This window comes from Lutra lutra, chromosome 1 (assembly GCF_902655055.1).
Source record: "Lutra lutra chromosome 1, mLutLut1.2, whole genome shotgun sequence".
Taxonomy (NCBI): domain Eukaryota; kingdom Metazoa; phylum Chordata; class Mammalia; order Carnivora; family Mustelidae; genus Lutra; species Lutra lutra.
Window position 1 is genome coordinate 159,741,153 of NC_062278.1, and position 15,570 is coordinate 159,756,722.

Genomic DNA, 15,570 nt, shown 5'->3' on the forward strand with positions numbered 1-15,570 from the left:
TGACATTCTGTTTGAACTCTCACCCTGGACGTCCCACATGGCTGTCCTACCACCTTAAAGTCTTCACTTCTGCTTCACCCGCAAGGAGGGGTCATATATAACGAGTGGCTAAAACCATGCCTGGGATATAGAGGGAACTTGCTAAATAATTGTGGAATTACTTCTGAATAAATAAGCAACATGGGTGAGGTCAATTGGTGTCTGAAATAATTATAATAATGCCTTCCAGGGTTTTTTCAAGAAAGAATTGAAATATATGAACTCTAAACCCAAGAGAATTAAACTGCATGACATTAGTAACATATAAGTCAGGAGGGATGTAACTGGGGTTAATATGAGATAAAGTTTTGGTTGGATGTTTGTACTGAGTAGTTTTTTAAATTATTATAAGCTAAAAGTGAATGTTAAAGTGTTTTGAGAGTCAGACATAAAGGCGGGCATACTGTATGAACCCATTTACATAAAGTCAAAAAAAACAGGCAAAACTAACCTATGGTGACAGAGGTCAGGGTAGTGGTTGGCTCTGGGGATGGAAGGTTCATGACTAGAGAGGAGCATGAGCATGGCCTCTGGGGCGCTGTGTGTTGGTTACAGGGGTGTGTCCACCTTGCATAAATTCACTGAGTGGGATACTTATGAGTTGTGCTTTTGGGAGGTGGGGGTACATATTTTACACTTTAGTAGGTAACCACTAAAAGAACAGAAATATAGTGAATAACTTCCAAACTGGGAGGAGGATGCTGGGCATGAGTGAGGGATAAAATAAGAAAAAAAAAAAGACTCAGAAAGTAAACAAGAGAAGACAAAATGGAAAAGGTAGAAAAATAGATTATTATAAATAAGACAGTTGAAAATAATCAATGTGTATCAAGAATCATAATGAATGAGAATGAATAGATGCACCAGTTAGAAAACAAAAGTGCTCAAATTAAATTTTTCAAAATTCCAGTTATCTCTTGTTAATGAGGGACATGTTAAAAAAAAAAAGATACTGAAAGACTGAAATTCAGGACACTTGGGTGTCTCAGTTGATTAAACATCAGCCGTTAGCTCAAGTCATGATCCTGGGGTCCTGGGATTGAGTCCCATATCGGGCTCTCTGCTCAGTAGGGAGCCTGCTTCTCCCTCTGCCTGCTGCTCCCCCAACCCAGACAAATAAATAAATAAAATCTTAAAAAAAAAGATTGAAATTAAAGTCTTGGGAAAGATACACCAGGTAAATATTAACCAAAAGAATGCAGGTAAACTTTATTAGTATCAGACAAAAAAGACTTAAAGACAAAAGGCGTTATCAGAGATACAGGGTTACCACATAATGATACTAAATAAATGATACTGAAGAATTTAATTCTCAGTTTGCATACCTAATAACATGGCTTCAAAACTGACACAACTAGGGGCTCCTGGGTGGCTCAGTCAGCTGTTTGTCTTTGATTCAGGTCATGATCTCGGAGCCCTGGGATTGAGCCCCATGTTGGACTCCCTCTCCCTCTGCCCACCAACCTGCTTGTGCTCGCTCAAATAAATAAATAAAACCTTAAAAAAAAACCAAATAAATCAAAACTGACACAAGTATAAAGAGAAATATGTAACACAATTCTTTTAATAAATCATAGACTAAATGGACAAAAAGCCAGGAAGGACATTAAAGATATCAACAGCACTATGAATAAACTCAATCTAAGGAACACATATATAGATTCTATCCAACAATTATAAAACATACAGTCTTTGCAAGAACGCATGGAACATTGATTCAGTTTGACACTCGCCAGGCTCTAGGACTGGGTTCAAGGGATTGGTATCATACAAACCACATTCTCTATCGAGAATGCACATATGTTAGAAACCAGTGAACCAGAAAAAATACTTATATTTAATAACTGCTACTTTTGAACTACTTCTGAACATTTCCAGGTCCAAAGAGTAATCCAAATAGGCATTTATAGAAGCAAATTATAATAAATATACTAGATATCAACACAGGAATTGGAGCTACAGAGGTACTTGAAAGAAACACATAACGTTAAATATTTACAGGAGGGAAGAAGAAAGGCTGGGTTACAAAGTTTCAGATAAAGGAAGGAAACACCAAAGATAGGAACAGTGAGCCTTGAAACAGAACAAACATACAAGAGAGAATTTGGGAGTCATCACTCTAAATTGTGCAGAAACAAAAGCCATGGTAAAAATTAGCGTGCACAACATTTCAACCGCAAATCTGATGATCCGCAAAATCCAGATGACATGGACAAATTCTATGAGTAGTTACGTATTGATCTTATTTTTCAATATGCTTAAAATATTTCATCGTATAATTTTTTATGATTATGATGTTAGTCCCCATACAGTATATCTTCAGTTTTTGATGTAGTGTTCCGTGATTCACCATTTGCATATAACACATGGATTGCTCCCTGCAATCCACGTCCTCCTTAATATCATTTTTAACACTTAGTCTTAAATTGAGACTAAGGCATACTTAAAACAAAAGTCCATACCATTTATAGGCAGAAAACCTTTGTTTTTTAACTTCAAAACTCAGGTGACTGAGCAGAAAAATTGTGGGTTTTTCTTTTTTTTTTTTTCACCCACAGCAGAGACAGGAAACCCCACCTGGGTGCTTTGGATGCCTGAAAAGGTCACCGTTAGTGGGACTGAGCAGTTGAGCTTGCAGGCCGAAAGGAAGCAGCAAATGACTTGCCCCAAATGAAAAAAGTGAAGTATTGCTGACAGCTCCCCTTTGCACAGCGCCTCACAAAAGCCCGGATTTGCTCTCCGGCATGCCTCAGCTCTGTGCGTGGACACGCACCTTCCCACCTTCAATACAGGTAATTGCAATGGCTCCTGCCTGGTGCACAACAGACATGCCGGGCCCATCCTGGATGCCCGACGGCCCTTTTTTTTTTTTTTAAGATTTTATTTATTTATTTGACAGTCAGAGATCACAAGTAGGCAGAGAGGCAGGCAGAGAGAGGAGGAAGCAGGCTCCCCACAGAGCAGAGAGCCCGATGTGGGTCTCGATCCCAGGACCCTGGGATCATGATCTGAGCTGAAGGCAGAGGCTTTAACCTGCTGAGCCACCCAGGTGCCCTGCCGACAGCCGTTCTTTTTTTTTTTTTTTTTTTTTTTAGATTTTATTTATTTATTTGACAGAGAGAGATCACAAGTAGGCAGAGAGGCAGGCAGAGGGAGAGAGAGAGAGAGAGGGAAGCAGGCTCCCTGCTGAGCAGAGAGCCCGATGTGGGACTTGATTGCAGGACCCTGAGATCACAACCCGAGCCGAAGGCAATGGCTTAACCCACTGAGCCACCCAGGTGCCCCGACAGCCGTTCTTTTAATCCCGATAACTAACCGAGGCGCTATTGTTCCGGTTTTACGATGAACAGACTAGTGGAGGAATGCGCCCACAGACTGACTCTGAATCAGATAGAGGCCAAGACTCAAGGCCAAATCCATCTGAGGCCTCCCTTCATAGGCCCTTTTAAACACCAGGCAGTCACCAGCCTGGTCCAAAGCAGGTTTGGTCCCAGACCAGCCCACAGCAAGCCCGCACCAAGCACCCACCTTCCGAATGACGTCTCGCAGAGCAAAATACTTCTCAGTGAGGTCCCCTGCCTCGCTCAGTGGGGCGTCATAGTCGTAGCTGGTGGGCTGTGCTTTGTAGGGCATGTTGGCTCCTAGAAGACAAAAATAGCTGCTACTTACCAGCTAATTACTAGGCTTTCCCTGGGGACAAGCTCTGTGGGATTTACGGGCTCAGGGCCGTGGAGAGAGAAAATAAAGGACACATTAAAAACCAACTGTCAAGCAATAGAGAGGGGCCTGAGTTGTCAGGGTTTAGAGAAATGCATTTCTTCCTGCATGTGGCCCTCGCCAAAGCACCTGAGAGTCTACAAGGCCCTGTCTCCACCCGTTCTCTCAGCCAGAGCTGTTAGCAGAGATCCCAGCGGGTGTCACCACCCTTGAACCAGCAGGGAAGCTGAAGGTCTCCCTGAACCCAGCTCCATGTCTCACAACCAGGAGTGGCAGGGCTTCTGGCATGACCCATACCTCTCACTGATAACCCCAAAGTCTGAGATCTTTTCCATGCCCTCAGACCAAGGATTAGCTGAACACAACCGAGGGGTTATCAGAACACACAAAGTAGGAGATGACTGAGACACACATCGGTCCCCAGATTCAAATGGAACCCTAAGGTCTTTGTAACGTCAGAGGTGTTTTGTAACTGCAGTCAGAGGTGCTGCGGTGTCCTCTCATGTCCCCTTCAGGAGCAAGTCAAGCCCTCACGGTCCCAGCTGCTGGGAGGGTTAGCTGCTGCTGGCTCTCAGATGTGTCCCTCTGCTCATAGGCCTTGCCTAGGTTATGGCCCTCCGGGGAGAGCCCATACCCAATGACTGACCAAGGGGGTGCTGCAAAACCTAGGTCCTGTCTGTCCAAGCTGCAGAGCTCCCTCTAGAACCAGCTGAGCCACCTTCAGAGCTGTCTCATTGCTCAACATCTTCCTTTGCCCACGTCTGCCACCCACACTCTCGAAAGGTGCTGCTCCTGGGAATGCGCCCCAATAAACCTCCCGCTGGGCACCCTCAGTCTGTCTCCCAGGAGATGAAACCCACAACAGAGCCTGAGAACTAATGCCGAAAAAGACAAGAAAAGTAGATGGCTTGGCAATTATCGTTCCAGCAGCAGAGCCTCGAGCAGACGCTCCTCCCCTTGTCACAGATGTTCACAGGTAGGAGATTGGGTCCAACAGTGGGCAGTGATCCTCTGCTCCTATTAGAAAACTCACCCATGCCACACAGAGAGCTCGTCCAGATTCCTGAGCCCCACCCCACCTGAGATTCTGAGTTGGTAAGTCTGTGGTGGGACCTGGGACTCTGCATTCCTAAGAGACTCCCAGGTGATGCTGATGCTGCCCTCCGCGGACCACCAAGGCTCTGGGCCAGCCCTTTCTCTTCTACTCCAGAGAGCGTTTGACAACACAAGGGTATGAGAATAAAGCGGCTTTCGGATCATCTTAGAGCCAAGCTAATTTTTAAGCAAATGACGCACAAAATCTGATCATTCACCTATGATTTAGTAGTAAGTTCCTTTGACCAATCCTCCAGCCCACAAATGATGGAGCTGCCTTGGGTGAGCCTACTGGTGGGGAAGCTGACAGATGAGCTAGGCTGACGATCAGCTCATGGTTTCATCAGTTCTTTGTGCAAAATCCACCCTTCTTGAGGACCTGGACCACTCAGGCAACTGAACTGACCCAGTTCTATGACCTTTCCCATCTTTTGTATTATCAGAGGCAGCGGCCTGCCAACAGGCCCACCGGCCTGTGGGGATACATACATTAAAGCACATCCTTTGCTGTGAGATGCAAAGGAAAATAAAACCACATCCCTTGTTGCAAGGAGCTCACCCCTTTGGTGGCCCCTCCTCTAGCTCTAATGTGGCAGTCACCTTGCCCCCCCCGCCCCCCCGCCCCGGGCCCCCAGTTCCTATGCACATATTCATGGCACCACACTAGCTTCCTGAACATTGGAGGTGGGTGTGGCCTCATTGACTTGCCCTGAGCTCAATCAGTGGTTACCAAGTTGAATTGAACGATGTAACTCACAGATGGGGATGCACACAGGCAGAGTGTGGTGCATGTGCCTGCATGAGCAGGTGTATCTACTGTGGGCAGAATGGGCAGGGAGCTCCCCGACAGGGGTTTTGCTCTCATTGCTCTCTGTGGGGATCTGGCCTGAAGAGCAGCTGCTAAGAAGCACAGACTGGCCCTCCTCCGTGTCCCCAAAGAGGCCAAGCACTGAGGCAGGTGAGAGAGGCCCACAAACACAGGTGGGGCTGGTGGGGTTTCAGGATGCAGGAGGTGATACGAGGCCCATGACCAGCTTTCAAGGCCCAGGTCTGAGGCCAGCCCTAGCCCCTGCCAGCCAAAGGGGAAACATGTGGACTTTTTTTGGGTACCCTGCTTTTCTAATCTGTAAAATGGGTCCATAATCTCTGGCACAGATGAGACTGCTATGAAGCCTAAATGGGAAAAACAGAGGCAGAAAAGAGACTTTAATGGTTTCTGGCAGGGTTGGGAGCAATGCAACAGACTTTTTCTGGAAGGACAACTTCCATTTTCTGAGTGGTTGTTCTTATCTTACTTTTTAAAAAAGAAGAATATATCATTTTAAGTAAAATAATACAAAATTTAAAAAAAAATAGTACCATGGACTGTAAAGATTCCCAAAAATATCAGTCCTTATTCCTGGACTGGATGCTTGGCACAACTCCATGAATGGAAGGTAGGTGGAATCCTTACCTACTGAATGAAAAAGGTATCACAAAGTCTTAACTGTTTCTAAGAAGAACATGAACACACAGACATGATCTAAGACTTCAATGAGCAAGCCTGGCATACTCTGATCTTTGAAGAAGTGACATTTGAGTTTTGCAGAATCTCCATTTCTTGGCTCTGGTAATAGTAGTAACATCAGGAACACCTGCAAGCGAAGTCTTCTCCTAGCCCATCCCACCCTGCACGAAAGAGAGCAGTTCACAGGAGCTGTACCACCCAATTACGGGTCCTCGGAGACTCAGGCCCAAATGAAGCTTCCAAAACTCAGCACGGAGGGGCATCTTCAATGATTCAGAGAGAAAAATGCAGGTGTGGAGGGGTGAGCAATGAGCCGGAGGGAGAAGACTAACATGGTTTGTCTGCAAAAGTCAAGGGCAATGAAGAGAATTTTGTCATAATTTTTCCTACTAAAAAAAATAAAAAGAGGGCGCCTCAGCCGTTAAGCGTCTACCTTCGGCTCAGGTCATGATCCCAGGGTCCTGGGATCGAGTCCCGCATCGGGCTCTTTGCTCAGCGGGGAGCCTGCTTCCCTCTCTCCCTCTCCGCCTGTCTCTTTGTCTACTTGTGATCTCTCTCTGTCAAATAAATAAATAAAATCTTTAAAAATAATAATAATAATGTTAAACATAAAAATAAATAAAAAGAGACCATATAGGAATTAAAAATGGTATGGTACAGTCATTTTGGAAAACACCATAGCAGTTCCTCAAACACTAAGCACAGAGTTAGTTATACCACATGACCCAGCAATTGCACTGAGATATACACCCAAAAGAACTCAAATGAGGACTCAAACAAATACTTCCGTGTTAGCATTCATAGCAACATTATTTATAATGGTCAAAAAGTGAAAACAACTCAAATACCCATCAACTGACAAATGGATACACAAAACACTGTGTATTGATACAAAAGAATATTATTTGTCAGTAAAAAAAATAAAGTGCTGACCTATGTTACAAAACCGATGGCCCTGGAAAAGATTACGCTAAATGAAAGAAGCCAGATACAAAATATCACATATTGTATAATTCTCTTTATGAGAAATGTCCAGAATAGGCAAATCCATAAAGACAGACAGTACAGATGAGTGGTTGCTAAGAACTGGGATGAGGGAGAGTAGGGAGTTTCTCGGGTAAGGGGTTTCTTTTTAGGGTAGTGAAAACATTCTGGAATTGGATGGTGGTAATGGTTGCAGAGCTTTGTGATATACTAAATACCACTAAACAGTACGCTTTAAAATTGTGATTTTTATGGTGTGTGAATTCTCTGTCAACAAAACATTAAAAAAAAGAAGAAGAAGAAAAAGATCATAGCAGAATACATGGGCAAGTAAGCTATTGCCCAGCTACTTGTTTTAAAACAATAAGGTTGCTGGGGCACCTGGCTGGCTCAGTTGGAAGAGCACATGACTCTTGATCTCAAGGTTGATGAGTTTGAGCCCCACACTAGGTGTCAAGATTACTTAAAAAAAAAAAAAAAAAAGTAAACTTTAAAAAATTAGAAAAAAATAAAACAGTAAGGTTTCTAAGTGCACATGTTCCTTAAAAATTTTTTTAATGATTTTAAAAATTATATAGGCAGTTTTTATAATATCAGGAAATTTGGGAATGAACAAAAATAGAAAATAAAAATTGTCTGTAGGTACTCCCTACCCCCAAATCAAGCACCAGAAACCTTCTAGCATAAGCTTCCACAACCTGTAGGATTGTTCTTACCATTCCAATAGGCAAAATTGGTCCCACCTATAAACATGTACCTACAAGGAAACAAGAGAATAGACATACTTCACTGTGAGCCCATAGCTGTGGAGGGGGCCCTGCCCTCCAGAAATGGACACTCACAGGTTCACATTCGCCCCACGGGCAAGTATATCATGGAGGGAGGAAGCCACCACTTCAGTCTTCACTGTTGAGTGAGGTTGGCCCCAGTGGTCTAACCAGCCGGTATAGAATTCAGAATTCACCTAGAAGGACAAGAGGACATGGAGCTTAGGATGGACTTAGGACCTTTGGAGCCTGGCACCTCCCAGTACCCTTCACCCTCTCTACTCCACCAAAGGACAGGTGGAGAACCGTGTTACAGGTCCTGCTTAGCCCAGAGCTGGGAGACCAGGGGTGGGGGGCTCCAATGACAGCACTGCCCAAATAACAGTTTTTAGGTGCCGACAATACAGATATTCCTGAAAAGTTGTCCTGCAACAAAATTTTGTCAGCCAACCTTGAGTTTAAATGAGGCAGGAAAGTTTGTTGGGCAAAAGAATTGGGTGGCAAAATATTTTAATAAAATTATCCAATCTAAGTTCACCTTTTATGTCAGTCCGGATTTTTAAGTCCCAGGTTGACTTAAGGTGAGGGGAACTCATCCAAGTATTCTGCCAGGTGGGCCCCACTCACTTCATGTTTCTCTTGAGCAATTACCCTGCCACGCCCTTTGTCTCAAGAAGGAGAAAGAAGTCTGGATGTCTTCTGGGGCCTTCTTGTCTCGGGGTCTGACAGGAAATCCCCCCCACCATGCCCCAAGTTTGTGAATGCAGGTTCTCCATGGCTCACTGAGCAGCAGAGGCTCTGTGCACAGGTGGGGCAGCCTGACCCCACGGCCAGAGAAAGCAAGGACTCACCCCCCTAGTTAGTAGCAAGCCACCTCACCTCAACCCACACCTCACCTCCAATTCTTACCAATGGTCCTTTGGGCTCACTCTTTCTCTGGATTTCGAAAGCAGCAGTGATGTTGGCACCTGAAAATTATGAGAGAGAGAAGAAAGGTCAGTCATTGGAATGATAAGAAGTTAGATAAATATAGCCCTTCACAGACCTTCAGCCTGAGGCCTCGCCCTTCACCACACACTGTGGGCCTAGAACACCTCCCAGCCAGCTGTAGGCTGGCCTCGGACCATGCACCCACCAGACATGTGGGGACCATGGAATGCTGCTTCCTCTCTGAGAGGTCCCCTTGGCCTCTCCTGACTGCACCGCCTCAGGAGATCATGTCATAGGCTTGTCTGAGTTTCCCCAAGGCCTGGATACGTGTTTTGTGTTCTCTCTTCAAATAGACATCTGACCTAGATGCTCCCTATAGGATGTGCTTGCTTTGTTTTGTTTAAAGATTTTATTCATTCATTTGAGAGAGCGAGCAAAGGCAGGGGGAGAGGTAGAGGGAGAGGGAGAAGCAGACTCCTGCTGAGCAGAGAGCCTGATGTGGGGCTTGAACCCAGGACCCTGAGATCACGATCTGAGCCGAAGGCAGAGGCTTAACCCACTGAGCCATCCAGATGCCCCGATGGGCTTGCTTTGAAGTTACTTCCTTGCAACCTCTACAGCATCACACACATAATAGTACCATGGGTATCTGCCCAGTAATCAACAAATCAAAGGGATGGATATGGTCTTTCTGCCTGAATCATGGCATATACGCTGATTTTGAATTTGTACGTCATCAGACATCCCAGGCTACGTGCTCCTAAGTTTTCCTTCTAAAATATACCATTAAGATGCCTGCATGTGAGCTTGCCCCTGGGGTCTTCTTTGTCCCTCCCCCTCTAAAGGGAATGAAGCTCTCCCCACAGAGGGGCAGGCTGCCCTTCTCCAATGACCGAGCAACCACAAAGGGTGTCTCTCTAGCCAAAGCCGTGGACACCCTGGCCCCAGACTTCACAATCCACTTCCCACAGCAAGTACCCAGAGTGGAGACTACAGCAGCCAAGACCTCCCAATAACCTCTTGCTTTCTGTAAGGCCAGGTTTCAGGAGAGAACGTGCCCATCCAGAGTAGAATCCTCTTTACTTTATGGCTGTGAATGTCCCACTATTAAGTGTCGGGCGGCATCCGGATCTCTCCGTTCTGTTCCCATGTACTTCCTCCTGTGACCTGACCCCGGCACTGCCCCCGTCCCACACACATGAATGAGGCCCCCATAAGCCTCACCTGCCCCAAGTCCACGGGCCCTCCAGGGGGCCGTCCTTCATCCCAGAGCCACAGCCACTGTACCATCACCCCACACAGGTAATGTTTCGAACAAACCCAGAATAACCTTCCCATTGTTTCTCCCAACAGAAAGATACTGCACTTCTTCATCACTGTGGTGGGAAAAGTGCCAAAGTGGGAGGAAACCAGCAGGCCATCATCAAATGCCCGCTGCCACACATCCTGTGTCTAGAAACACTAGATTCACTTAAAGCTAGTCGTCCTTTTCTTTTTTGCTAACGTAGAGGAATGCCTTTAAAACTACTGTTGGTAGGAATGCAAGTTGGTGCAGCCACTTTGGAAAACAGTTTGGAGATTCCTTAAGAAATGAAAAATAGAGCTTCCCTATGACCCTGCAATTGCACTACTGGGTATTTACCCCAAAGATACAGATGCAGTGAAAAGAAGGGCCATCTCTACCCCAATGTTCATAGCAGCAATGGCCACGGTCGCCAAACTGTGGAAAGAGCCAAGATGCCCTTCAACGGACGAATGGATAAGGAAGATGTGGTCCATATACACTATGGAGTATTATGCCTCCAACAGGAAGGATGAATACCCAACTTTTGTAGCAACATGGACGGGACTGGAAGAGATTATGCTGAGAGAAATAAGTCAATTATAAGTCAGTAAGTCAAGAGAGAGTCAATTATCATATCGTTTCACTTACTTGTGGAGCATAAGGAATAACATGGAGGACATGGAGAGATGGAGAGGAGAAGGGAGTTGGGGGAAATTGAAGGGGGAGATGAACCATGAGAGACTATGGACTCTGAGAAGTATCTGAGGGTTTTGGAGGGGTGGGGGGTGGGAAGTTGTGGGAGCCTGGTGGTGGGTATTATGGAGGGCATGTATTTTTTTTTTTAAAGATTTTATTTATTATTTATTTATTTGTCAGAGAGAGAGAGAGAGAATGAGAGTGAGCACAAGCAGGCAGAGGCAGAGGGAGAAGCAGGCTCCCCGCCAAGCAAGGAGCCCCATGCGGGACTCGATCCCAGAATCATGACCTGAGCCCAAGGCAGCGGCTTAACAGAGCCACCCAGGCGTCCGTGGAGGGCATGTATTGCATGGAGCACTGGGTGTGGTGCATAAACAATGAATTCTGTTACACTGAAAAGAAATTTAAAAACAATAAATAAAAATTTTAAAAAAATTAAAAATCAAAGTTCAACTTCAGTCTTCTGTACACCTGTCTTGAAAGAGAGCCAGCACTGCATGTGGAATGTGAGTGGGCTGTCGTACTTCTCAGCCAGCAAGGCAGTGGGGTCTTCATTGTACTTGAAGAGCAGGCCTTTTTTTTTTTAGGGGAGACGGGAAGGGAGTTAACACTTATTTTGAAATCATCTCAAACTTAAAGAAGAATTGTGAGAATAAAGAACTCATAATCCCAAAGAACCAAGATTCCCCAATTGTTAATATTTTGTCACGCTTGCTTTACCAATGTGTGTCTCTCTCTCTCAACACACTTATTTTTTTCTGAGCCATTTGTCAGTAAGTTGCACACAGGAGGGCCCTTTACCCCTAAATATTTCAGTGTACGTTCCCTAAGAGCAAGAGCATCCTTTACATAAACACAATAAAATTATTAAAAAAAACAGGAAATTAACATGGAGACAATCCTATTATCTAATCTACAGAATTGATTCAAAAAAATTAGATTGTCCCAATAACGTCCTTCACAGCATAGAAAGGTAAAAGCAAGCAAGTCCAATCTGGGAGCCTTTTCAGGAATATACGCTACCTTGTCGGTGGCAGGTCCTTCATGAAAGCTGCTCTCTTAACATTTACGACAGCTAGGAGCCCCCCACCAGCCATGCTGGCCGCCCCCAGAGCCTCCCGAGCCAGGGGAGACGATCTGTGAGGCATCTACGGACCACCTGTGGGCCCTCACTGTCCACAGCGCTGAGTTCAGAACAGGAGGGCAGGGAAGTTCCCAGCACTCCGGGCGCACAGGCCCGAAGGGACAGCCCTGAAAGGTGACTGCTTCGGGGCAGAGCTCCTGGCAGCAGTCCCTAAGACAACAGAGCTCTGGGCTCTGGGCTCCAGGTGTGCTCACCAGTGCTAAAAACACAGGTCTTGCCCCTAAAGGGCCAATCAGCTTAAATGAAATCACCTGTACACTGGAGGCTGCTTTATTCATTCTTCCATTTCACCTGTTCCTTAGTAACGGAAAATCTGAGATCTCATTCAATGTACCCACTTAAAACACAGCTGCCCTGAGCGACTGGTGGGTTTCACTGCCCAGCCTGCACGGCCTGAGCTGGATTTGACTGTGACTACAAACACTGACCTGGTCCGAAGTCCACTGTGGCATAGAGCCCCTGCAGGGCCCCGCACTGCAGGAACGGCTCAAGTGCCCCATCCGTGGTAAACAGGAGCACGTCCTTGCCCAGGTGGTAGTGGAAGAGCTTCTGCAGGAAGCGCAGGTAGTCGTAATCACAGGTGAAGTAGCTGCCGTATTCGTTTTCAACCTACAAGTCACAGAAGAGGCGGGGGAATCAGGAGAGCCCAATATGCTCATTCCAGCGCCAGCTTTGGTTTGCAGATGGCACCTGGGCATCTGTGAGGTGACAAGGCCCAAGGATTGCCAAAACTACTTCCTGATCTCGATCCTCCGAGCTCATTTTCCAAAGAGCAGCTCAGCATAAAAACTTAACTTCTACTACTTCCCACTTCACCAAAGAAAGAACAACAAAAAACACCAGGTCGGTTTCGGATTGGAGTGACGTTCTAGCCTATACCAAATAACAGATACTTTAAATGTTACACAAATAAGATCTCCCCATGGAAGAATATTAGAAAATGGGGGGAAATGCAAAGAAAAGAGAAAAATCATGTGTTAATTCCTTTAGCTAGAGATAAGTGCTACAAGCATTCCGACTTAGTCTTCCAGATTGACACACGTACACGCACCCTAAATATACACGATACAGTCAGTGTTCTCTGTTCTCAGAACTGGTATCCTATTACTTGCACCACTTGTAACCTTAGCTCCACACTGTAACACACTATGCAAAATGTCCATGTCAGTCACGAGGGCAAATGCTGGATAAGGATGTACCATCATTTCCCTGATCTACTGCCAAACACTCAGGCAGTCCTCCTTTTCGTACTCCATCACAAATGCTCAGTCTGTGTTCAGTCTGTGTTCAGTAGCATCCGTGTTTTTCCACCAGGAGTTATTCCCCCTGCCCCCGCAGGGAATATATGACAATGTCTGCAGCTCTTTTGGGTTGTCACAAGGGGCAGGGGGTGAGAGAGTGCGCGGCTGGCTTCCTCAGTGGGTAGAGGCCAAGGGAGGCCCCCAAACTTCCCGCCTGCCAGCCTCCACAACAAAGGATTATCAGGCGCAGGAGGACAACAGTGCTGAGGGCGGGAGACTCTGCCCCACGCCACGCATTTTCACTTTCTCAAGTTCTCGATGGGGGTGGACAGCGCCCCGAAAGAGGTGAAAGTGGATTCTTATAGGAGAAAAGAACACCTTACTCTTTTTTATCTGTAAAGCACAGATATACATACGCTTATACAGTAGATGGAAAGCATTACAATTTCGTGGGGGGGCAATTAGACAAAAGTGTCTAAAGAGACTCTTTAGGGGCCACAGTGAAAACAAGGTGAAGAAACATTGCTGTAAAGCAATAAAATGAACGGCCTTCAGCTCCACCCAATACACGAAAGAGTCTTAGAGCTGCAATGCTGATTGAGGGAAGCAATACAGATGGCATGTCCCCCACCGAAACTTCAAACAGTCCCAACCAAACTGTAACTCTGGGTATATACGCAGGTGTTAAAAATAGAAACACCAAGAAACGAACGGCCATGGAAAAGACACCAGGGAAACTTCTCGGGTGCTGGCCACATGCTAGTTCCCATACTGGGTGGTGGTTCCCATCCTAATACTTTATTACACCACACACTGGTGTCCGAGTTCACAATTTTACAAAAATGAGAAAAATACCTGGCCATCCAATTTCAACCTGCACTTAAGACAAAATAAATTGTGATCCTGGGGATCCAGAGTCATTAAACACAAACACAAGAAACTGGGAACCCCTACAAGAGAGGTAGCTGGGAGAGACCAGTAAGGAAGCTTCCCCACAGGTGCCGCCCAGGGCAGCTGTAGGGGCAGAGGCACTGTTTCCGGAAGAAGACAGGTAGTGAATACTCCCTGTCTGCTAGATGTAGCTTTGTATGGCCTGTGGACAGTCAGGGAGGAGGCACAGGACCGTGAAGGACGGAGATGAACTGAATGCCACCACCCTTCTCTGCACAGGGCTGCTTCCCGAACAGTTCAATGAATGACTCTCTCCCCAGACAGAGGGGATCCCTCTGATAACACTTTCATGTTGCAGATTCAGACTGTAGTGAGTATGCCCAGCGCCAAGAGCTTCACTGGTCCTGAAGCCACCCTGGAAAATGAGGACTTTGCTCCTCACACAGAGCATGAAACCCCTCCTTGGGGCTCCTGACACTTTGATTGATCCTACAGGTGTGCCTTTGGAGATAATTGAGAGCCACCTGAAGAAAAGCTTTGCAAATACTGGCAAGATACTTTCCTCATTTTCTTTTTCTCCCCTCTTTTAACACCATCTATTTAAATGGGTATGTGTTCCTTTGTCCTCTGGTCATCCACAAGTTCAGAGCTAGCTCCAGGGTCAGCTCGAGCAACTAAGTGGGCCAGAGCCTTTGCGTTTCGTCTTCCTCTCTGCCCAACACCGCAGCCCAGCCCAAAGCTCATTTAAGGTCACTTTTTTTTTTTAAGATTTTTTATTTATTTATTTGACAGGTAGAGATCACAAGTAGGCAGAGAGGCAGGCAGAGAGAGATAGAGGAGGAAGCAGGCTCGATGTGGGGCTCGATCCTAGGACCCTGAGATCATGACCTGAGCTAAAGGCAGAGGTTTAACCCACTGAGCCACCCAGGTGCCCCTAAGGTCACTTATTTTTTCAAGCTTTGACTACGCAGGATCATGATGACTATTATCAGGAGTGTACGTTAAAATAAACAGGCTTATAAGAAATGCATGAATACAGTTTGGCTAGATTATTAGAAAAAAAGGTCCATGTTTGCAAGGCAGCTCAGAGCTGTGGGCATGGGCGTTGGAGGCCCAGCTGTCACGTCCAAGTGTCAGCTGTGCCATCTCTTGCCCACGGGGCTCTGCCTGTGAAACAGCGTCATCGGTGAGAGGCCAACGAGTCCCCTTCGTGGGACCGTCATGAGGATTAGCCAAGTCACCTCATGAATACTTGGCACCCAGTCAGGGCTCCC

At 46.0% G+C, this 15,570-nt stretch overlaps 1 protein-coding gene across 2 annotated transcripts in view; it reads right to left on the reverse strand.

Moving 5' to 3' along the window:
- GLB1 (galactosidase beta 1) overlaps positions 1-15,570 on the reverse strand; it is an 81,006-nt gene that overhangs the window by 37,879 nt on the left and 27,557 nt on the right. For both annotated transcript variants that reach the window (XM_047741482.1, XM_047741484.1), the window contains exons 6-10: positions 12,593-12,773; positions 9,019-9,077; positions 8,185-8,306; positions 8,059-8,099; positions 3,568-3,680 (exon numbers count right to left, since the gene is read on the reverse strand). In XM_047741482.1, the coding sequence (XP_047597438.1) occupies positions 3,568-3,680; positions 8,059-8,099; positions 8,185-8,306; positions 9,019-9,077; positions 12,593-12,773 (516 nt within the window). The remainder of the gene's footprint in view (positions 1-3,567; positions 3,681-8,058; positions 8,100-8,184; positions 8,307-9,018; positions 9,078-12,592; positions 12,774-15,570) is intronic.